The sequence below is a fragment of the Hippocampus guttulatus genome, chromosome 1 (genome assembly GCF_054856545.1).
Source record: "Hippocampus guttulatus isolate MCC_2025c chromosome 1, RoL_Hgut_1.0, whole genome shotgun sequence".
Taxonomy (NCBI): Eukaryota; Metazoa; Chordata; class Actinopteri; order Syngnathiformes; family Syngnathidae; genus Hippocampus; species Hippocampus guttulatus.
The window spans coordinates 24,132,735-24,156,387 of NC_141261.1; the positions used below are offsets into that span (position 1 = coordinate 24,132,735).

At 42.9% G+C, this 23,653-nt stretch overlaps 1 protein-coding gene across 2 annotated transcripts; it reads left to right on the plus strand.

Moving 5' to 3' along the window:
* Positions 1-40: 40 nt before the first annotated feature.
* On the plus strand, positions 41-22,402 carry b4galnt1a (beta-1,4-N-acetyl-galactosaminyl transferase 1a). 2 transcript variants are annotated; one of them, XM_086121445.1, is made up of 12 exons: positions 41-228; positions 10,495-10,709; positions 10,782-10,964; positions 11,918-12,024; positions 12,839-12,876; positions 12,995-13,175; positions 15,258-15,350; positions 15,436-15,623; positions 15,702-15,842; positions 19,069-19,306; positions 19,442-19,619; positions 20,414-22,402. In XM_086121445.1, exons 1-12 carry the CDS (start codon positions 160-162, stop codon positions 20,505-20,507), a joined length of 1,725 nt encoding a protein of 574 aa, XP_085977571.1. In that variant the 5' UTR covers positions 41-159; the 3' UTR covers positions 20,508-22,402. The 2 variants fall into 2 exon arrangements, with proteins under 2 accessions (XP_085977571.1, XP_085977579.1); XM_086121453.1 differs by lacking the exon at positions 41-228 and having other exon boundaries at positions 10,577-10,709; positions 10,870-10,964.
* Positions 22,403-23,653: the final 1,251 nt, after the last annotated feature.

Sequence of the window (23,653 nt, forward strand, 5' to 3'; positions counted from 1 at the left end):
ACATCCTTCTTTGAAATGCTCCCCGTGGTCAGTGTTGCGCTCCTGTTGTATGGAGAACTTCCGCAGTGCCTTGAGACGAGCACCGACGTCGATAAACGTCAGGTCGTGGCGACGAGCCACGCCCTCAAGAAACCACGAGCACTTCGGGGAAAGTTCTCCATGCGCACTCCTTTGCACCCTCAAGTCGGATCACAAGACCGGACGTGGTGTTCCATCTGCTACCCCACGGTAAGATTTCCACACGCTGCTTGCAGACAACGCAAACGCTAAAGACTCGTCTAAGGATAGCCAGACCACATGTTTTTGTTGTTGTTTGAGATTGATACATCTCAACATAACACACTTTGATAAGGGACAGGCAACGCGTCTTTATTTATCTAGCACATTTCATACACAATGCAACGCAGTGTGCTTCACACAAGTATAGACAACGATTTGAAGTATTCACAAGCATAACAGTTAACATTCAAAAGTAAAGCAGGGAAAAGTAAAGTAGATCACAAAAATATGACCACAATGTACATTGACACAATTTAAACAGGTATAGAGAAAGCTTTAAAAACATTCAAAAGTCAAGAAATAAAAGTAGGTTTCTAAAATAGCTAAAAGATCCAAAAATGATTTTAAACTGTTTAGAGGACTTTAATCAAAAATCAAAGTTTTTAACCTGCATTTAAAAGCATTGACACCTGGGGCTGACCTCACTCTTGTTGGCAGTTTTTTGCGTTTGTCCTCAGCTGCAGCTTCACCATGTTTACTTTGAGTTCTGGGCTCCACAAATTGACCTGAGTCTCCAGATCCCAAAGCCCTCCTGGGTTTATATGCAATCAGCATTTCTTCAACGTATTCAGGATCCAAAACGGTGATTTATCGACGAGTAGCAGAATTTTCAAATCTGTTCTACAGCTCACTCAGATCTAGCATAAAGCCTTTAGGACTGGAATAATATTTTCTGATCTCTTTGTTGTGGTCAGAACCTGAGCCATAGCTCTTTGAGCACCTTGAAACAGGAATTCATGCCTTTGTCACATCCCGGCTGGATTTCTGTAATGCACTTTACTTGCCACTCCTCCATTAAGCTTCTCCAGTTGGTCCAGAATGCTGCTGCTTGCCTCTTGACTGGTACTTGTAAGAGGGAACACATAACTTGTATTCAGGCATCCCTTCACTGGCTCCCGATACATTTTAGAGTTATTTTTAAGATCCTATTATTTGTTTCCAAATCTTTAAATGGGCTTGCCCCACCTAACCTCTCTTGAGCTCTTCCGCCCCTACACACTTGCCCAGTGCCTCAAGTCTGCAGACCAAACATTATTAGAGGTACCAAGAACTAAGTGGAGGCTCAGAGGTGACCGAGGCTTTTCCTCTCTTTGGAATGACCTCCCACTGAACATTCGCTGCCCCCTCTTTAAAACTCGTCTCAAAACTCATTAGTATTCTTTGGCTTATGACTCAGACTTGATTTTACTTTGACTGTTTTGTGCCTTCTACTGTCTTATTGTTTATTGTTGTATATATGATATTTGCTCTATGTACAGCACTTTTGTATACAGCGGTGGTTGTTTTAAATTGCTCGATAAATACAGTTGAGTTGACTCTTGAGGAAACTTGCCTAAGTGAAGTGAGCAGTTGATTAGTTGATGGAAATCAGTTTGAACAGATATCACCAAATGGAATTGAGTCAAGACAACGAGTTGACGATGTCATCTGAAAAACCAAAGCAGTTCTAGTTTTTGGATACATTCTGTCATGGTAATTGAATTATTCCTGGCTGATTTAAAGTCTTGCATCATTTTGCAATTTTGCTGGTTTGTGATGATATTTGACTTGTTGCATTGTACTTTTTTTTAGTAAAGTAGCAGGCAAATGAATTGCATTGATCCGTTGAGTGGAGTTCTGGCGCTATTTGTTTTGGGGGATTTGTAAGTTTGTCGACCACAGCAAATCCATCCATGCCTTATCTGAGCCATTTGCTCTTCACGAGGGTCGCGGGCGTGCTGGAGCCCATCCCTGCTGACTTAGGTCAGTCGGCGGGGTACACCCTGAACTGGTTGCTAGCAGGGCAGACCACAGCAAATAGAGCCATACCTGTCAACTCATACGGTTTAGCCATAGTTTATATGGATTTTGTGGTGAATCTTACGTATATGGCCGTGGCGCACAAATCATACGGATTCTGAAAATTTCCGTTCCCCCCCCCCCCCCCCCCCCGCCAGAATGGTGCTAGTCTACTCGAATGCTTTCATTTCCTACGTAAATATGAATGGATGCTGTAACTTCGAGCCGATGGGTCAGCATTTGGAGTTGGTGAAAAAAGTAACGCAGGAATACAACTCTGAACACAGTAATGCCACGAAGTAGAATAATGATTAGACATTAACCAGACATTGTATTATGGAGATCTACAATAAATATAATTGAAAATTTCGTTGGTTTTTTTCTGCCGTTATTTTGACATATAAAATGCTTTGGTATGTTATAAGGATTTTTTGCTCTTTATAAGGATTTTTTTGGTAGTTTATACAGGTTGGCGCTCCGAAAAGTTGACAGGTATGAATAGAGCATGTGTATTGTTTAGGTTCTGACTAATGATTTCAGAAAAGTGTTGTCTGGTTTTTACTAACTCTTTGTTAATATAAAACGAAATTGTCTGTACAGGGCAAAATGAACTTGGGAGTTTAGTTTTTCTCCACTTAAGTTGGAGTTTAGTTTTTCTTCACTCACTTTTAGGTCGACATGAAATAGCCTTCGTTTTAATCAGAGCAACACGAACAGGAAATTTTCCAGGTGAATTTATCCAGAAATTCATCAATAGTCTCTTCATTCACAATTGGAGACACATCCATGATTTTCATAAACATATTGCTTGTGTTCTTGTTCATATATCATTTTTTTTAATAACCACAGTGCTTGCCTGAACTTTTGGGACTATTTGTCACACACATACGCACGCCTACTGCCCGGAGACAGCTGGGATAGGCTCCAGCACCCCCGCGACCCTAGTGAGGATCGAGCGGTTCGGAAAATGGATGGATGGATATGCACGCGCACACACACACACACACACACACACTATTCCTATGAAGTTGGAACATTGTGTTAAACATACGTATCATCAGAATGCAATTATGTGCAACCTATATTTAATTGAATAAACTACAAAGCTAAGATATTTCATGTTCAAACTGATCAACTGTATTGTTTTCAGCAAATAATCATTAATTTTTATGGCTGCAACACATTCCCAAAAAAGCCAGGGCAGAGTCATATTTACCACTGTGTTACATCACCATTACTTTTAACAACATTCAATAAGCGTTTGGGAACTGAGAGGTGGTACGGTGGGCGACTGGTCAGCACGTGGACCTCTCAGTGAAGAGGTACCGGGTTCGATTCTCGCGCCGGCCTTCCTTGGTGGAGTTTGCATGTTCTCCCCGGACCTGCATGACTTTTCAATGGATACTCCGGTTTCCTCCCGCTTTCCCCCCAAGACATGCAAGGTAGGCTAATTGAACATTCTATATGGTCCCAAAGTGTGCCCTGTGATTGGCTGGCAAAGAGTTCAGGCTGTACCCCGCCTATCTTGCTGAGATAGGCTCCAGCACACCCCAGACCCTCATGAGGATAAGCAGTTTGGATAATGGATAGATGGAACTGAGGACACTAATTGTTGAAGCGTTGTTGTAATTGTTTTCCATTCTGGCTTGATATCGAGCTTCAGCTCAACAGTCCAAGGTCTACGTTTTTAACGGAAGACAGCTCTGGACTGCAGGCAGGCCAGTCTAGTACCCACACTCTTTTTACTACAAAGCCACGCTGGTGTAACACGTGCAGAATGTGGTTTGTCATTGACTTGCTGAAATAAGCAGGGGCGTCTATGAAAAACACGTTACTCGGATGGCAGCATATGTTTCTCCAAAACAGCTTTCAGCATTCATGGTGCCTTCACAGATGTGAAAGTTGCCCCAGGCTGTCTTTTGAACTTTGCATCCATAACAATCTAGACCAGGGGTGGGCAACTCGCGGCTCGCGAGCCACATGCGACTCTTTGGCTGATTCAATGCGGCTCCCGGGCTTTCACACGACTAGCGTCGAAAACACCTTGGCAGTGGCGCTGCCATTCAAACAAAGACGCTAGAGACACAGACGTACTACATCAGCCTATCATCAATCCTGTTTATTGATGCACATAGAAGGCAACCAATCAGATGACTGAATCACCGCTCATGCACAAATAACGGCGCTAAGCTAGTCAGTGAATTACCTCTGATTTTAAGGGAGGGGGCCCAATACGTCGATCGCAATCGACTGGAAGCCAGCGAACCACAAGGGGTGGGAGGAGGAAATGGGTGGGAAAAAAAGATTTGTGTGTTTGCGTTTTTAGCTTTTGTTCATGTTCGAGCTGTTGCTCATCGTGGAGTGAGTGCATATGTGCGTGAGTGCATGGTTGGGCACCCGCGTGCGTGCGTGTGTGTATCCTTGCACGTGCGCGATTGGGTCGATCATGGGAAGTTGGTCGCTTCAAAAGTCGATCTTTGGGCAAAAAGTGTGTGTGTGTGTGTGTGCGTGCGTGTGTGCGCGCACGCGCGAGGAAGGGATTCCCATGTGTATGATGTGGCTCTCTGCAGCAACACGTTAAAAAATTGTCTCTTAGTCTCTGATGGTTGGCCACCCCTGATCTCTACAATTCTTTTCCTCTTTGGCCTGCTGGACACAACGTCCACAATTTCCAATTTTAGTAACTACACTTTTTTTTTTTAATTACGTGAGACAATAAGTATAGTAGATGTGTTTGCTTAAGAAATGTTTCTCCGCATACGCAACAACAGTGTTCGTGAACCTTGACTCCAACACCAAGAATACAATGTCCTTTTGCTTTAGTCAGATGTTATCGTGTTTTGCTGCATCATGCATGACTCATTTCCGTGCTTTTACGGCATGTCATAAAGCTGAGCTTGACTTGGGGTGAATCAGAGGATGAGCCTGCATGCGACTGTTTCATTCTGAACAAAGGAACATCACCACTTGTGAAAGTTTTGACTTGTGCAACCGTATTATCTCGTTTTTTTGGCACTTGCCCTCTTGAAAATGTTTAATCTTGACTCAATTCACTTGTACAGGGTATATTCCAAAAACATGCATGGTAGGTTAATGGAACACTCTAAATCAGTGCTTCTCAATTATTTTCTGTTACCCCCCCCCACCCACCCAACAAGAAGAAAACAATTCGCACCCCCCACCTCTGCCACCACAATAATTATCATTTGTCTATAAAATTGTTATTAGTACACTTCTGCATTCCATTGTATCCTTATTAAAGAAAAGAAAGAAAAATAGTTGAACTTACAGGAAAGAATAACTTGAACATTTTTTTTAGTCTGAGATTTTAAATGCATCAATTGGCATGAAATTAAAAAAAATCCTTGTTTAAACCTTGTTGAAACATTTTTGACCAACATATTGCAACATTTGAACCACTGCACCATTCTGAAAACGAAAATTAAATAAGTAAAGAAAATAATACTAAAACAAATTCAGTTCAGCAACATTAACTCAGGAGCAGAATATATAAAACACTGTAGTCTACAAAACATAATTGAAAAAAAAATAGTTTCGCTTTTTTTAAAAATACAAATTAATGGCTAGATGAGCACGTTTTGCAGTGCACAACTTTTCCAGCGGCTTATCAGCGTCATTGAGGTGTAATGTCTTTTAAGTGCCGCCTTTGATTTAGTCCAGTTCATGTTGTCCTTGGCCAGCATTTTTAGACACAGTTAACACACCGGTCTTTGCTCGGCCGTCTCCCACTGGTGTCACAGTGAAACCAAGCGTTACAGATGCTTCGTCATATTTACTTGTCTTAGCTTTCGTGGGATGGGGGGTTGACTGGTGTTGACCCCCCCCCCCATCTTAAACTACCAAACAAAAATATTTACCGCCAAGTATAAACTGAAATCACTGCTGACAAAGAGCCAGAAAAACCAAATATGAACATGCAGCGCTTGTAAATTTGATACCCGAAAATACACAAAACGAAATGGCAAATGCCCGAATCACCCGAAACTTAAATCAGACGTGAATAATTGGAAAACCAAAATACTTACAAAACAAGGAACTCTTGGAAGAGGAATGACTAAAGAGATTTTTGGTCTCTTTATAATCACACTGACTAAACCCCGGTGGGACGGAAAAAAAGACGTGGACAGGACAGCTATTGCTTGTAGAAAAATATATGTATTTTTTATAGAATAAGAAAAGAAAAGAAGAGAGACACACAGATTAATGGTGAGACCTCACCTCTGACCTCGAGCGTCATGTCATCTCAACTCACTAACTTAGCTGTTGTCGTGGCTAGGCTAGCTTAGCTGTTGTCAATCAAAGCTCTTTGATGTGTAACGTCCGTTGCGTCAGCACTGATTGGTTGAAGCTAAAAGACGTACGTGCGTACACGTCCGCGCTGATGCACGCACAGCGGAGAGCAGCGGACTATCGACTGCTGAGTCGCGCTTCACTCGACTGGCGTCGCTCCAGGACTATGAGCGTGCACGTGAGGTCTAGAAAATATCTCTTGAGCATAACCGCAAGCAAGGTCAAAAATCCGACAGAGACTTGGAAACTTGACAGTCCTTGAGTAAGCCAAGGCTTGACAGGGAATGAGAAACAGGTGCACTGCTGAAGAGGCACGCCCTCCACTCCAGCTGGTGCTGAAAACAAAAACAAAGACGGAGCTGAACATGAGACTTTCTACCGTATTTGGTTTTAATTTATTGTTTGATTATTTGTTGTTGTGCGGCCCGGTGGTCCAGTGGTTAGTGCGTCGACCTCACAGTATGTAGGTACCGGGTTCGATTCTAGCGCCGGCCTTCCTGTGTGGAGTTTGCATGTTCTCTCCGTGCCTGCGTGGGTTTTCTCTGGGTACTCCGGTTTACTCCCACATTCCAAAAACATGCAGGGCAGGCTGATTGAACACTCCAAATTGTCCCTCGGTGTGAGTGTGGTGGTTGTTTGTCTCTGTGTGCCCTGCGATTGGCTGGCAACCGGTTTCGGGTGTCCCCCGCCTACTGCCCGAAGACGGCTGGGATTGCCCCCGGCACCCCCGCGACCCTTGTGAGGATAAAGTGAATCAGAAAATGGATGGATGGATGGATGTTTCTTGTTGTATTAATTATTTTTGTTCAATGTACAGCACTTTGCATACAGCGGTGGTTGTTTTAAAGTGCTCTGTAAATACATTTGAGTTGAGTGTCGGAGAGGAGGGCCTTCTGAGAAGTTGAATCTCAGATTTAGGAGAGGCAGTTCGGTTTTTCCTCCCAGCAGTGGTACAGAGGACCAACTCAATATCTTGGGCAGGGTACTCGAGGGGGCATGGGAACTCAGGCAACCATATGTGTGCTTTGTCCACGTGGAGAGGGTTTTCGATCATCTCTTAATAATAATAATAATAATAATACATTTTATTTAAAAGCGCCTTTCATGCCACCCAAGGGCACTGTACAGACAATACAATGTAAAAATAAATAAGAGAAATATTGTATAAAAACAGGACATAAAATCACAAAACAGAGGAAATGGAAGAATTATGTATTGTAGGCAGTCCTGAACAAGTGTGTTTTAGACAGGACTTGAAAGTGGAGAAAGGTGTACAGTTTTGGAGGTCCGGAGGTAGATTTTTCCAGAGCTTTGGAGCAGCGCGACTGAAAGCTCTGGCTCCCATGGTGCTGAGGCGGGCAGGGAGCACTGACAGGCGGAGGGAGGACGAGGATCTGAGGGAGCGAGTGGGGGTATGCACCTGAAGAAGGTCGAACAGGTAGGGAGGGGCCAGGTTGTGGATGGCCATATATGTACAGTATATAGGAGCAGTTTGTAGTTGATGCGGTAATGAACAGGGAGCCAGTGGAGCTGCTGAAGGACGGGGGTGATGTGCTGCTGGAAGGGTGTTTTTGTAATGATGAGAGCAGAGGCGTTTTGAACCAGCTGGATTTTATGGAGAGACTTTTGAGGTCGGCCGAAGAGGAGAGCGTTGCAGTAATCTAAGCGGGATGTGACAAGACTGTGGACAAGAATAGCAGTGGTGCGGGGGGTGAGGGAAGGGCGAAGTCTGTTAATATTGCGGAGGTGGAAATAAGCAGTGCGGGTGATGGTGTTGATATGTGACTGGAAGGTGAGCATGCTATCAAGGATGACACCCAGACTCTTGACCTGAGGGGAGGGGGACACTGAGGAACTGTCAATGTTGAGGGAGAAAGTTTACTTTAGATAGAGTGGATTTGGTGCCAAGAAGGTGGATTTCAGTTTTATTAGAATTTAATTTAAGAAAGTTTGTTGTGAACCACGTTTTGAGTTCGGAGAGGCAGGAGGTGAGGGAGGGGGGTGGAAGTATGGAGTTTGGTTTGCAGGAAAGGTAGAGCTGGGTGTCATCAGCAAAGCAGTGAAAGTGGATATTAGATTTGTGGAGGATATGACCAAGAGGCAGGAGGTAGATGGTGAAGAGAAGGGGCCCTAGGACAGATCCCTGGGGTACACCTGTGGTGACTGGGGAGGGCTTTGAAGTGAAGGATTTGAGCTGGACAAACTGAGTGCGGCCGGCGAGGTAGGAATGGAACCAACTGAGGGGGGTGTGGGAGAGACCAATGGAGGAGAGTCTACTGAGGAGGATAGGTTGAGAGATGGTGTCAAAGGCGGCACTCAGGTCTAAGAGGATGAGAATGGATACTAAACCAGAATCAGCGCATATGAGGAGATCATTTACAATTCGGATTAGGGCGGTCTCTGTGCTGTGGAGGGGGCGGAAACCCTCTTGTGGTGAGAGCTTCGGGAATAAGGGTTACCGAACCCCCTGATATGGGCTGTTCGGTCCCTGTACGACCAGCGTCGAGTTTGGTCCGCATTGCCAGCACAAATTCAAATTCATTTCCAGTGAGAGTAGGACTCTCACTGGACCCATTTTTTTCCTAACCTTTACCAGACAAAATTTGTAGGTGAAGCCAAGGTGTTGGGAGATCCACTTTGGCGGCCACAATACTATGTTCCTGCATGTATGTTTGCAGATGATGTGGTTCTGTTGGCATCATCAAGCCACAATTTTCAACTCTCACGGTAGCGGTTTGCAGCCGAGTGTTAAGCGATGCAGATGAGAAGCATCCATCCATCCATTCTCTGATTCGTTTTAGGCGGGGTGCACCTTGAACTGGTTGCCAGCCAATCACAGGGCACCCATTGAAAAACAACTATTCACACTCACAGTCACACCAAGGGCCAATTTAGAGCATTAAATTAACCTACCGTGCATGTTTTTGGAATGTTGGAGGAAACCAGAGTAACTGGAGAAAACCCACGCACATGGGAGAAGAACATGCAAACTCCAAACAGGAAACCCATGACCTCTGGACTGTGAGGTGGTCATCCTTACCAGTCGACTAGCGTGCCACCAGGGATGAGAATCAGCACATCCAAATCTGAGACCATGGTACTCAGTTGGAAAAAGGTGGAGTGACCTCTCCAGTGACCCTGCCACAAGTGGAGGAGTTCATGTATCTTGGAGTATTATTCATGAGTGAGGGGAGAAGGGAGGGCAAGGTAAACAGGTGGATTCGTGCGGTCATGAGACTTACCTTTTGATCTCCTTTCTTGCCCTGACCTATGGTCATAGCTGAAGCAACGTGATCCTGAATCCATCCATCCAGCCATCCATTTTCTGAACCGCTCTATCCTCACTAGGGTCGCGGCGCATGCTGGGGCCTATCCCAGCCGTCTTCGGGCAGTCGGCGGGGGACACCCTGAACCGGTTGCCAGCCAATCGCAGGGAACACAAAGACGAACAGCCACTCGTGCTCACACTCACACCTAGGGATAATTTAAAATGTACAATCAACGTGTCATGCATGTTTTTGGAATGTGGGAGGAAACCCGAGTACCTGGAGAAAACTCACGCAGGCACCGGGAGAACATGCCAGGATCAAACCCACGACCTCTGCACTGTGAAGTTGACGTGCTAACCACTCGACCGGGCCGCCATCCTGAATACAAGGGACCGAAATTAGTTCCCTCCGCAAGGTGTCTGGGCTCTCCCTTCGAAATAGGGTGAGAAGCTCGGTCATGCGGGAGGGGCTCAGAGTCGAGCTGCTGCTCCTCTGCATTGAGAGGAGCCAGATGTGGTGGTTCGGGCATCTTGTTAGTATGTGTCCTGGATGCCTCCTGGGTAAGGTGTTCCACTGGGAGGAGCCCCCAATGGACGGCCAAGGGCACGCAGGAGAGACAATGTCCCCTGGCTGGCTTGGGAACACCTTGGGATTCCCCGCAAAAGCGTGTAGTGGTATATGGTCGCAGTAGAAGGTGTAATGCCATCTTAAGCCACGCGTTGTTTGGTGACTCAAACACGCTGGCATTTTGTTTTTTGATTACAGAAAAGTTGGGATTTTGGAGATACGAGCATTCTGTCTGACAACAATAATATGTACTTTGACAACATAGGGTATGCTGTGATCTTCCTTCCAGATGCGTGTGTCCTATAAGAAGGGCCTTGGACTGCTCGTGATCAGTGGTTTCCTGCTGGTCGTGCTGTTAAATAGCCGGAGTCCAGGAAGCGGCTTAGGGGTTGACCTACAGCCAGGAAGGATCAATGAATTGGAGACTGCCATCATGGAGCAACTTCAAGACCGCTTGAATGACTATCATGACATTTCCTATCACATAAAAGAGGATGTAGCATGGTGGGTATCAATAAGTAAATTGTGTTTTGCATTGGTCAATCCTGGTCATCACACATTTGTTTTCCGATACAGTCGATTGGCAAGAAATACGTGTTTCTGTGTGGCTGATAAGGAGACGTTTCAGCTGCCTTTCTCCAATCTGTTCTTCCCGCGTGTAAAGGCTCATAACCTGGGCCTGAAATTTTTACAATCCCTTCCTGACCCCGAGGGTGTGAAGCAGAGCCGAGCTCGAGAATACAGCGGTGTTCAAATGAGGTAAAGTTCTATATGAGTTCAACATATCAGGTGTCTTTAGAAAACGGGTTGGTGTGATGGATCTTTAACTTTTGGATAACTTGTTATTGCACATTCATGAGAATGGTTCCTTTCACTTCCAACTACAAATTAGAATGCATGTCATTTCTCGGGTGAGATGTACAAACCAAATACAATTCCAGTGAAGTCGAGACTGTGTGTAGACGTATATACAGACAGAATACGATGATTTGCAAATCCATTTCAATTTATATTCAATGTAATATAAGGGGTCGGGGGGGATGCCCATACCCCCCAAAAGGGGCAGCACGTTTGCTCCGGACACCGCATGCCCCTGGACGGCTCAGAAATGCTCATGTACAGTCGAATGAATATTTCCGCAATTCCACAGCAAAACCTGTCATGGAAAGTAATACATTTTTTCAATTGAAATTAACCATCTACATGGGGCCAAATTGCTATAGACTCAAATTATTTTATTTATTTATTTATTTTTAACGACAGGTTTTGATTATTGCTAATTCTTATAAAGTGGGCCCTGCTTGTTTGATTTTGTGGCCTGGCAAGTAAAACCTGTTCGAGTGAACAGGAAATGGCACAGTCGTCGTTTTCTGTTGAAATGAAACCAAAACCAAAAAGGCATCATCTCAAACTTGAGATTGGCTGAAAATACAGGTTTCCTGATTTCCTTGAGCTTCCTCAGGGCCAGTTGTCAGTATTTTGGAACACGTATTAAATGTATTGTCAAGTCACACACTGAGAATTGCTGTTGGCTGTTGGGTATTTTTGTGTGTGTGTGTGTGTGTGTGTGTGTGTGTGTGTGTGTGTGTGTGTGTGTGTGTGTGTGTGTGTGTGTGTGTGTGTGTGTGTGTGTGTGTGTGTGTGTGTGCGTGCGTGCGTGCGTGCGTGCGTGTGTGTTTTAATGACTAACACACATTACTGTGTGTATGAAGGTCCTCCAGTCCTGCAGATGTGCTGATTGTAAATGAGGCTAACAGTCCTCTTCAGTTTCCCTCCCAGGGTGTGGCAGTGCGGCCCCTCGGCACAATCCTCATACCAGGTAATGCCGAGACTCCCAAACTGGTGGTGCATGTCCGATTAAACGCATGCTGGCAGTTGGTGTCGGGAGTTTGTGTGTGCCAGTGATTACGCCGGGGTTGTTTCGAGAGGAAAAGAGGAGGGGCTCCCCCGACGGGAAAAAAAAATGCTATCTCGCTTGACAGTTCAACGGCTGTCAACAAGTCAATGCACGCACCAGATATGTCAACTTTCTCGCTCCCCGTTCTCCAAGCATGATCATTTTTTGTCCCGGCTGGTCAAGGAAGCAAGAAGTGTTGTATCCTTTCAGTCTCACAGACTGCAATTATATCGTTCCAATATCGTCCCACATTCTTTTTATTTCAACCCATGCGTGTGTGCTGTTGTAAGTACGTTCTTAACGCTGATTGGCTGTCTGCTGCGGATGGATGTGACGGTCCTAAAATAATGGCGACACATTGTAATTTATTTCATAAAGTATTTAAAAGCGTGGTTAAAATAACGATGACTGACTGACAACGACGGACTGGTTGACGGGCCTAAAATAGCGGCGATTAACTGGAATTTAGCAATGACAGAAGCACGGTTAAAATAACGATTAAGTAGTGATGGACTGATGATGACAGATTTGGTCGTCTTCAATCAATGATGGACTGGCGATGACAGAGGGGTGGCCTGGCCACTGGTGAAAGAGGACCTGCAAAATTTACTGACACGCCTTGACTGACACTCTTGTCCCGTATTTCAAGTCATGCTTGAATGAGTACTTATCAAACACTTCTTAGTTACAGGGTCAGAGTGTTATTCATTGATTTATTTATTTGTTTTTGCTTTAGGTTTGGGTCTTATTGAGGAAGCAACATCAAACCATACGGTAAGGTGAAGTCGGCAGCCTTTTATGCACAGTAAAAGTTGGTGATTTATCGAATAAGAAAGCTTTAAAAATTTTCAATGCCCCCCCCCCCACCCTCTTTCCTGAAATGCCGCCACAGGTATATTTGACTGCCACACTGGGGACTTTTGATGTCGCTGCCACAGTGGAGAGGGTCTCGATTAAAGGAGAAGGAAAGCCTCACATGATCCTCTCAAGTGCTTTTCTCTCCACCCTGAACAGGCAGTTGCAGTTTATCACTTATACAAACACTGTGTTTCATCCCAGGACCGCAGACACAGGTGCAGTTGACTCACATGGAACCAATGTCACCTGTTGCTGTGATACAGACGTTCTAAACCACGGGTGTCAAACTCAAGGCCCGGGGGCATATACAATTATTTTTTCCGCGAAAGCAAATCATGCGTGTCAACTTCCATGACCCTTGCTAAAATCTGGACCGAAATGTCAAATTGTCATGTGTAATAAATAATGTTGAGATTTTGAAATAATTTTATTAGCCTCATTGCACTCACTTGAACAATAATTGAATAAACTATAGTTGACTTGGCTCATTTCAAAACTAGTAATCCATTATTTGTTTTGCCCAAGTAATAATACAATGAAACGATGAAACATTTTTTGCATTCACTGTCATAAACGGCCCTCCGAGGGAAGACGTGGCTCACGACAAAATTGAGTTTGACACCCCTGTTTTAAACAAATATAAGCAAACCCTGTTGGTCTCATCCTGATGCTGATTTTACTCTAATTTACATCTTCAGTGTTTGCACTGCCCCAGAGAAGATAGACATAGAAGAGACACTAAAACTTTGAAAAGGCGTGGTTCACCTCGCGGACTATATGGTTAATGATCAGCCTTTGGACTGATGATAACACAACCACTGGCACCCCTGCTCTCATGGGAACGTTTAAGAAAGACAATAAAAGGACTTTGGTTGAACCTTGGTCGCAAAACTACAGACGGATAGATGCAATCAACTGTGCATCAGATACTTGCAAGAACTTGAAAGCGGACTATATATGGCTCATATATGCCAGGCCGGAATATACATCAACGCCTGAAACAATAACTCAAATGCCATTTGTCCTATTATTAAATAGTCAAGGTATTATTATAATAATAAATGAATCAATGTATGTATAAACTCAATTCTAATGAAGTTGGAACTTTGTGTTAAACATAACAACAGAATAAACACAAACCATGATTTGCAAATCATGTTCAGTAAAAGAGTGCAGGTACTAGACTGGCCTGCCTGCAGTCCAGACCTGTGTCCCATGTGTGGCGCATTATGAAGCATAAAATATGACAACGGAGACCCTGGACTGTTGAACAGCTCAAGCTGTACATCAAGCAGGAATGGGAAGGAATTCCATCTACAAAGCTTCAAACATGTGTGTCCTCAGTTTCCAAATATGTTTTGAACGTGGTGAGAGGAAAAGGTGATGCAACACAGGGGTAAACATGACCCTGTAGCAGCTGTTTTGGAGCTGTTGCATTTTAACTTGAGAAAACCTTACGCTTCTGCTCTAAAGCAAAAATAATCAAAAGTCAGGAACAGAATAGCTGAACTTTATTTGGTGTTACTCAAAAGCACTTTAAGTGGTGGCAGTTGTGTGCTGACTCGTTGAAAATGGGTTGTTTTGAATGTGATTAATTACTTCCGAACACAGTAGGGTGTGCACACTTGTACACTCAAAATCTTTTTTTGTTTTGTTTTTTTACTTTGCCAGTCAAACAGATGTACAGTATTCTTTTTTAATTGCGTTCTACAGGTTAAAGGTCACGATTACGGTGGAAAAAGTTGTGAAATAATTTTTCTTGGCCGCCTTACTTTACAATCAGAAAAACCTGGCGTCTGAATCTGGATGTGTCGACTTTTTAGTTTCCAATGTATTTGTCCCAGGGACAGATGTGACAAGCAGAAACCTGAAACGGTCTTCCACTGGGTAGCAGAAGGTTCTGCGGATACACCTGTGAAAAATAATAGAACACATCAGGCAGAGATTTTTACACCGAGTGGGTACATTTGCCATGATTTCAGTCTAGGTTTTTCTGTTTTAAAATATGTGTCTTTGCTCAAGAAAGGTTGAGCGACATACAGAGTTTGAAACCCGTCAATGGACTTGCTTCTGGACTCCCACACTGGGCTGTCGCTCTGCCTTGCTGGTGGTCATAGGTCGAACTTGAAATGCATTAGTGTATGTGGGCGTGCCAAGCGCCCACAAAGCATTGTACACCCTTTCCAAACAGTAAAAATGGTGGTGATGAGGAAGTGCGGTGTTAGTCAAAGAACGGTAATTGTGTGGAATGTGAAATCTGACCGCTGCTTTTATTGCACTCGTATTTTTCTCCACAGTTCAGTTTGTAACTCAAGGTCACAGCTCATTTTTCACCATAAAAATTGGACATCCCGCCGTCCCACGACTTTACAACTCAGGCTATCCAAAAGGTTTTTGAGCATTTTCTACAGCATTGTTTGATTAATTGATTTTTTTTTGTCATATTCAAAAACGTGATCAATGTTTCCTCCACAGAGACCAACATTAGCGCTCTTGTTACCATTGTGACCAAGACCTTTCTACGTTATGACAAACTCAAAGATCTCATCGACAGCATACGGCAATATTATCCAACTGTCACCATTGTGATAGCAGATGATAATGAGCATCCTCAGCAAGTAACCGGGCCCCATATTGAGCAATTCATTATGCCATTCAAAAAAGTCAGTATTTATCCAACTAAGTATCGCATGTCATGATGAGTAAACACTGCCGATGACCGCTCCTTGTTTGATCATTAGGGTTGGTTTGCTGGGCGAAATTTGGCAGTGTCTCAGGTGACCACCAAATATGTGCTTTGGGTGGACGATGACTTCATCTTCAAAGCAGACACCAAGTTAGAGAAGATGGTGGACATTCTTGAGAGGACCAGTCTGGATCTGGTAAGATGAATGCAGGAAAATGAGGATGTGAAAGTGTATGACAGCATGATACAAACACAGAAAAGGGGGATTTCTTTTGGGGGGGGGGGGGGGGGGGGGGGTCATTTTTGCAAACAGACTTTAGAACAAGATGACAGTAAAATCAAATGGAATCCCAGCAAACGACCAAATGAACCAATTAATTTTTGCAGCATGCTGATACAAGAGACTGTCAAGTGTTACCAGGGCAAAATATCCATGGATTTATAAGACTTAACATGCTCTTAACACAGCACCCTGCTAGACAGAGACAAGTGAGGATGAGTTTTGAGTGTTTCCCTCAACACAAGTGCCGTCCCGTCCCGCCTCTGAAGCCGTACTAGCCGTGTGCCAATACCAAAATTACCCGTCTTTCTTGAAGTCTGTGTGCAACAAGTTGTGAGTTTGATGTTTTGTATTTGCAACACATCACTTTTCCTCCCATTTGTCACAATTTAAGATAAGATAAGAAAACCTTTATTAGTCTCGCAATGGAGAAATTCCCAATTCACAGCAGCAAAGTTATGAAAGGAAGAAGTTTTTGTGATCATGTGGTCCTGCACTGCATCATGTGTTAAAGACTCCGTCAAGTCCAATCAGAGATTTGTTTCTAAATATCGTATACACGTTTGCAGAAAATTTCTGCAAACCTGCTAAAGTTCAGAATTATTTTGTGCTCAATTGTGGAGCTAGCGTTAAACTTTTTTTCACCATTTTAGTCTTTTTTGGTTACAGTGGTTTTATGAAAGCAAGCTTTAGCTTAGCTCGCAGGGCTTAATTGTCAAGATGCCATGACAGCTAATTTGCGCTGCCATAAATGCCTTCAAGCGGTGGAGTCATGACATCAAAATGTTGGAAGCCGTCTTGGCCTGTAAGTCTCCCCAATTCACCGGAGCATTTTCTTGGTCTTTTTCTTTCTTTAGTCCTCTTGCACTTCATGGCGCGTAGAGCCGACCATAGCAACCGGGTCTCTCCATCTGGGTCTGTTGTGGGCAAGATGTTGAGCATGGGCCAGGGTCACATTGCAGGCCCCAAGGTCCAGGGCTATTACATCCAGCCAGCGAGTGCAAATCTGAGTCATTCTGGTAATGGAAGGGTCTTCAGTCCGTCACCGATGACACTCGTTTTGCAAACGCTGTGCCAGACGAGGCCGGTGCTGCAGCGCATCTTGAATAATCAGCCGCAGCATGCAAAGGCGGAAGCCCGTCTGTGATGTTGATCGGGTTACACCCCTTCTGTTTAAATAAATGCTGTTGTTGTTTTTGATTATTGACACATTCTTGAACAAAAATTTCAAATATAAAAAGCAAAAAATGCATCACATGTGCAGGTGAGGTAGAAACCCATTACAGACTGATCAAAAACCCCACCTTGGGAAATCAAATTTCCCAATCCTAACAATGGAGTGTAAAAAAAATCAACAAGCATATCTTCTACCTCGTTAATTCTTGAAACATTTAGAGAAAGAAAAATTAAATAAAATCACATAACTAGCACACGTGTTGAAAACAAAAATCTGTCAAACTTCTACAAGACCAAATCTCTTGACCTCAAAGCTTCCTTGAGTTTCATTCTTCATCTAGATCAAGACAAAGAAACAGTTAAGAAGTGAACATTTGTATTCCATATTTGGTGTCCATGATATATTAATGAAAACTGTCCTCAAGATGTCGGTAAAAATTATTGATTTGTCTGGATGCCATGTTTATGGCCATCAGACCGGCCGGGTGGATCCCGGGATGTCTCACTGATACACTCGCTTGCAGCCTGCCTGGATGTTAGAAACGTATTTCCTCCACTCTTGTGGATAATAGCAGACATCACTTGCAACTCATTGTATGGTATAATAGTTGCATTACACTGCCCTATGCTACAACATGAGTCGGCCTAATAATTTCGGTATTTTGAATAGCAGACAGGACAAACATAGTATCTGAGTAATATTAAAGGTTTGTGTGAAAAATGCACAATATACTGTCAATCATTTGCTGTTTGGCAGTTTTGTGCCATCCTTGAATGGTAATTTTATGCAAGCAAGCAAACATGCACAAATTTTGTCCGTACTTAAAATGGCATTTTTGTTCATCTGGTATCTGGTTAGCGCCGATGAAAAATGGTGACGCCTTCCAGTATTTACGTTGCTCATCCTTGTCCTACACAATTGTGGTGAGATAACACGCAATATATGCTCTAACGACCAGACTGGAACTTCCCTTGTTCATTGTTCCCGTTTGACAAAATGATTGACATTCATTCTTGTTTCTTGCATTCTCTGAACATGAACCAACCGCAAACCAAAACGGACACAAAGGCATTTTTATGTTCCAAAGCCGAAGAATGCTGTGGAGCTGTGAAAACTCGCCGCCTTTGTTGTGACTTCCTAACAGTTGCTGTTCATGAGTAACATGGTGATGAATGAAATTATGGGATCAACTCCAATTGTGGCCTCTCTGAGGATTTGATTTGGATCAAATAATGGCCCGATGTGTTAGCCACTCCAGTAAATGCCGCTAGTGTTCTACACTTAACTTTTTAGTTTTATTGCACCGGCACTAAAGTTAGTTGCACCATCTTGGACCGCATCACATTTACTGAGCTGCCAACCAGTAGAAATTCGCTTCCTGAACAATTTATCTGAATGTTCCTATTTATACATTTCTGTCAGGAACATTACAGTGGGTCTGCATGTGGGAGTCAGTGTTCCATAAACATTATATTTAATATTAATGCTTCAAAAATCATATCATCCAAACTGATCATTCACTTAGGAGTGATGTTTCAACCATGCACATGCACACATATTTTTGGATAAAACCAGGACCTATCTGCAGATAATAACTATGACAGGAAGACACAGTGCAGTGTCCTCTCATTTATCCATCCATCCATTTTCTGAAACATGAATCCGCAATAAATTTGCGGCTCTGTGCATAATTGGACATACACGTTGTGCCGCAGTTATCCTCAAATACGGGTGCACCGAGGTGTGGGGAATCTGAGCGTGGAGTAAAGGTTGAATCAAAGCAACCGAATTCATGTTTGTTAAATTTCTTTGGTAATGATGCTATGATGCTAATTACACGGGCGACTCGTTCCCTGCTGACATCTTTGGTCAAATTCATCATTTCTATTTTCAGTCTACGCTTGCACCTTTTGTTGAGCTTTGTGGTCGTTTCCTTCACATTGTTTGCCGTTGTGAATGCTCCAGGTTGGGGGTGCGGTTCGAGAGGCAACAGGTTGGACTTCAACCTTCCGTCACACCATTTCAGTGGAAACGGGGGGAGAAGATGGCAACTGTATACATATTCGGCACGGCTACCATCATGCCATTAAGGGATTTCCCAATTGTGTGGTCACCGATGCTGTTATCAACTTCTTCATGGGGAGAACTGACAAAGTACAGCAGGTGGGCTTTAACCCCCGCCTGGCTCGCCACGGCCATCTGGGTGAGTAGCGCCTGAATGGTTGGGCTCCAGCAAAATGTCTGCTGTATTGTCGCTGTAATGACAAGATGGTTTTACGATTGAAAACTGGGAGAAAAGAGCATTTCTTACAACAAAATGTTCTTTTGCTCCCCACAGAGTTCTTCATTGATGGGCTGGGTTCTCTTCACATTGGCTCCTGCAATGACGTGGTTATAAACCACGCATCAAAGATTAAACTGCCGTGGAGTGGAACAAAATCTGAAAAGGCCTATAAGAAATTTCGATACGCTCAAGAAAGTGACCTTCATGATGAAACCTTTTACTTCACAAACAGGTTCAAATGCATGACCTCGCATTCATGACGTATTGCCCTCCCTTTTCATACCAATTGCAATGTGATTATGTTTGTATTTATGTATTTATTGTTGTCTCTGCCAAATCATGTTGAATCTTTTTTTGGTATTCCAACAATGTTAATGTCTCGTTTGTCCTCTTGAACATCACCTATGGTTGGGAAAATGTATCCTTGGTAAGTTAATTAAAGACATTTGTGTGCAGTGAAAAAAACGCTGTGTTGAATTTACTCTTACTGTATTTTATCAAGTGGTTGCATTCACAGAATCACCTGGATTCAGATACATTGTTTTTAGTAGGTGTACAGTATAATCCACTTAAAAATCGGACCCAGATGACTTTACTGAACGTAGCCACTTGACGAAATTAACTGAGTCAATTCAACATACCATTTTTTTCAGCTTGGTTCTGGCTCCTGACCTGAGTTCCACAGGGTGGCCTTACCACTGACTATTGTGCCACCTTGTGGTTGATATTTGTGGCGCATGAGCTACACAGTATTACATAAACACACACACACACTACATTGGTATATTAGTTGCACATGATTAAACAGTGATATATCGATGTCATCTCCCTGCGCATTCCTCAAAATAAATTATATGCGTTAGTTTAAGATGCTTGATGGTTGCACCTATTCGGCAGCATGCGTGGATCAGCGCTCATTTTCATGGGGAGGAATGTCGGCGCTATTTGACTGTCATCGCTTGACAGCCTTGTGGGGGTTTTTGCACCTGTAATGGCCAGCATTTTTCACAGCCCCGTTTTGTTTAGCGGAGGTGTTGGTGCTGTTGAACAATCTTCCTTGGTGCGGCTGGATGGATGTCTTGCCGGAGCTGAGGATGAGGGGAGAGGAGCGTTGGCGTGAAGCGCGGATTTCCACTTGAAAGTTGGAATTGGAATTGAAGCGGATTTACATGGGACAGGAGGAAAAAAAAAAACAATCTTCAATATTTCATCAATGGACAGCTTCTTGTTTACTTTCAAACTTAGCTCGTAGCAGGCGTGTGCATATTTGGAGCATGACGTCTCTGCTCCACTGGTGAAAGAACACTTTGATTTTCTACTCTTTCATCGAGGACTGCTTCAAACAACAAAGCTGGAATATTATGATTGCATGACTGCCTGTGTTTTATGTGGTGTGTTATATTACCGTATTATTTTATGTTAACTGTTCTGTAAATTGCTTTTTTATAGCTGCAGGTGTTGTGAAAGCGCTAGATCGGGGGTCGGCAACACGCGGCTCCAGAGCCGCATGCGTCTCTTTAGCGACAGCTAGTGGTTCCCTGGAGCTTTATAAAACATGTTTGAAAATGGAAAGAAAATTTGATATTCGGCTAATATATCTCAAATAGATATAGATAAATATTGCAGCTCCGAAAAAGGAGAGCTGTGGTGTTGGTTTTTTAAAACGTACACTTTATTTATGCTTTTAACAGTCTCCACAAACACACACATCTGCGTCCAACTCCGTGCCTTCTCTCTTGTTTGACTCGAGAGGCGTTCAAAGACAGCCTCCGAAAAATGGAAATTAATGATCACTTCACTGACAATAAGAAAAGTGAAAATAATTCACCAAAACAAAAAAATCAAGCGAGGAAATCACAAAATAAATTCTATGGGGGCGTTTGTGAACACACAACAAAGGAATGAATAACAAAGAATTCGGAGACAGTCCAGTCTCCTACATACATAGAGCATGTGTTTCCTTCATTGTAAATTTTATAGAAGGCTTTAATTTTTTTGCGGCTCCAGACATATTTCTTTTTTGTTGTTGTTGTTTTTTGTCCTATATGGCTCTTTCAACATTTTGGGTTGCCGACCCCTGCGCTAGATAGATGAAGATGTATTGTGCTAGATGTGCAACTTGAAAATCAAGTGTACCGGTACTTTTATTTTTGGGTGGAGTGGAGCTTCCAAAGTCAAACGCAATCTGCTGGTCTTCAACGTGAGCTTCGATGGAGTTCAGCTGTAATTTAAAAGTGTCAAAGTGGCGACGTCACAAAAATCAAGTAACTACACAGGTGAAATTTAAGTCACATTTTACATTCTAACCCATCATAAAAATATTAAAAGAAATGAACTGTCACTTAATGTGCCTACCTGACATAAAACCAAACCAAAATGAGTGAAAATTACAAAGACAGCTTTGTTGGTGATACACGTCAGCCTCTTTGTTCATAATATGCAATGATTTAGTAAGAAGACGTTGAAAATGATTCAAATAACATGTTTTGTTAGATTTAATGCACACATTAAAAATTGTTTCATCACATTGTCACTTTAGCCCTGTGTATCCTATTGAGTAGAAAATGTGTAAGAAATGCTTTCTTACACAGCACTAAGTCACAAATAACTAAAAAAAAAAATTATACTTGCGGGTTTAATGCGGTGGATGCCTCTTCCAAAGCTGAAGTTTGCACGATAGGAGTTCTACCGCATACCAATTACTTCATGCAACTTTTGAGTTCTATTTGTTTTGTTTTGCTCTGGCAAACCTAAGGGCCATTGGACTTTGGAGCCTCGACTGCAATCAGTTTACAGTAAAATACATTGATCTGGCGCATGAATTACTATTACATCGCATGTTTGGTTGTATCAACCATTTATGAAATACTGCATTTGTAAGCAGATTGCATAATTTGCAAGTGTTTTGACTGTGCTCGACTGTGGCTTTGTTTTGCTTACTTCGAAGGCTTTTGACTGTGATAACGTGATGCGCATGTCATTTAATTCCAATAAACTCTGCCCTGTGACCCTTGAGTGGGAAGGTTGAGCTTCTTGTGCTTTCAACTTATGGCCACTGGATGGAGGCAGACCGCTTCATCAATTCTTCAGAGCGGCACAATAGTTTTGAGCTCGTGGAGGTGATCATGTTTTTTTCTCATGTCACATTTGATGTCAATAAATCCATAGTTTTGTGCAGATCTCTTTTAGATTTTAACAGGTTGAAGTGGACCACTTCAGGATTGTGCATATGAATTTTGATGACGATAAATCACCGTTTCAGGCTAAGCTGACGACAGAAAGTGAAGAACCAACCCAGGACACAATACGTATTACAATGCTTCCATCACTACGTCTATGATGTGGGCAGACTGAAATGGAAAGAAAATATAGTAAATAACAAGCCGCACTCCAAAAGTGGGTGATCCTGTGGCAAAAGGCATCACTAAATCCCTACAGATCTTTCTTCGGGTGGTAAATTTTGCCGACGTCATTTTTACACATAGATCTACCATACAAAGTATAAGTGCTAATGTTCAGTCCATTGGGTGGCCCTTAAAGTTATACAAAGCAAGCAAAAACAACAACAACAAAAAAATAGACTGTTCGTGATGTCCATCCATGTGTGGCATCACTGATCTGACACATGAAAACATTTTTTTCTGTTTTACTCATTAAGTTTGTCCGTTTTGATTGTGATTTGTATGCAGTACTTTGTTACAGCTGTGCGGCTATAAAAGTGCTTATATAAATAAGGCAGAGTTTGGTATTTTTGCTCGAATCTGGATTTGATTTTACTGGTATTTAATTAAACTTCACTTGCCCGTTTTGAATGGTCATCCTAAGGAAATAAACGTCTGATGTCAAACAAAGAAAAAATGAGTATGTTTGTGTGTTAGCTGCACTGGTTTCAAATGTAGAGCTGCCGGTGACATGCATGTTAGTAGGTCTGCCTGTCGAATCTGGCTTGTAAAGAGTTGGCCAGAACCTTGTGTACCATCCTCTTATTGGAGTGTTCGACTTCCTGCCAATTAGTGCAACACTCCTTGAGCTTAAAAGTGAAAATCCACAGGGTACACTGTCTAGAGGCCTCTTTAAAATATGCGCTGAAAAAAAACTTGGCTACCTCACATCAAGCGGGAACATAATTAGATTTTTGTCCTTTTTTTTTCTCCTGGTTTGATGAAATTTGATTATTAGGTCAAGGTTACAGGCTGGGCGAAGACATACCTCTTTTGACCACTAGAGGGAAGCATTGTTTAACCCTTCTCAATAAATGGCCTTGAT

Bases quoted from the DNA above. Each gene is read 5' to 3' on its own strand.
- b4galnt1a (XM_086121445.1), top strand. From the start codon at position 160: ATGCGCACTCCTTTGCACCCTCAAGTCGGATCACAAGACCGGACGTGG. The intron at 12,025-12,838 runs GTAATGCCGAGA...TTTTTGCTTTAG, and splicing joins CGGCACAATCCTCATACCAG to GTTTGGGTCTTATTGAGGAA. The intron at 13,176-15,257 runs GTGCAGTTGACT...TTTTCTCCACAG, and splicing joins TCCCAGGACCGCAGACACAG to TTCAGTTTGTAACTCAAGGT.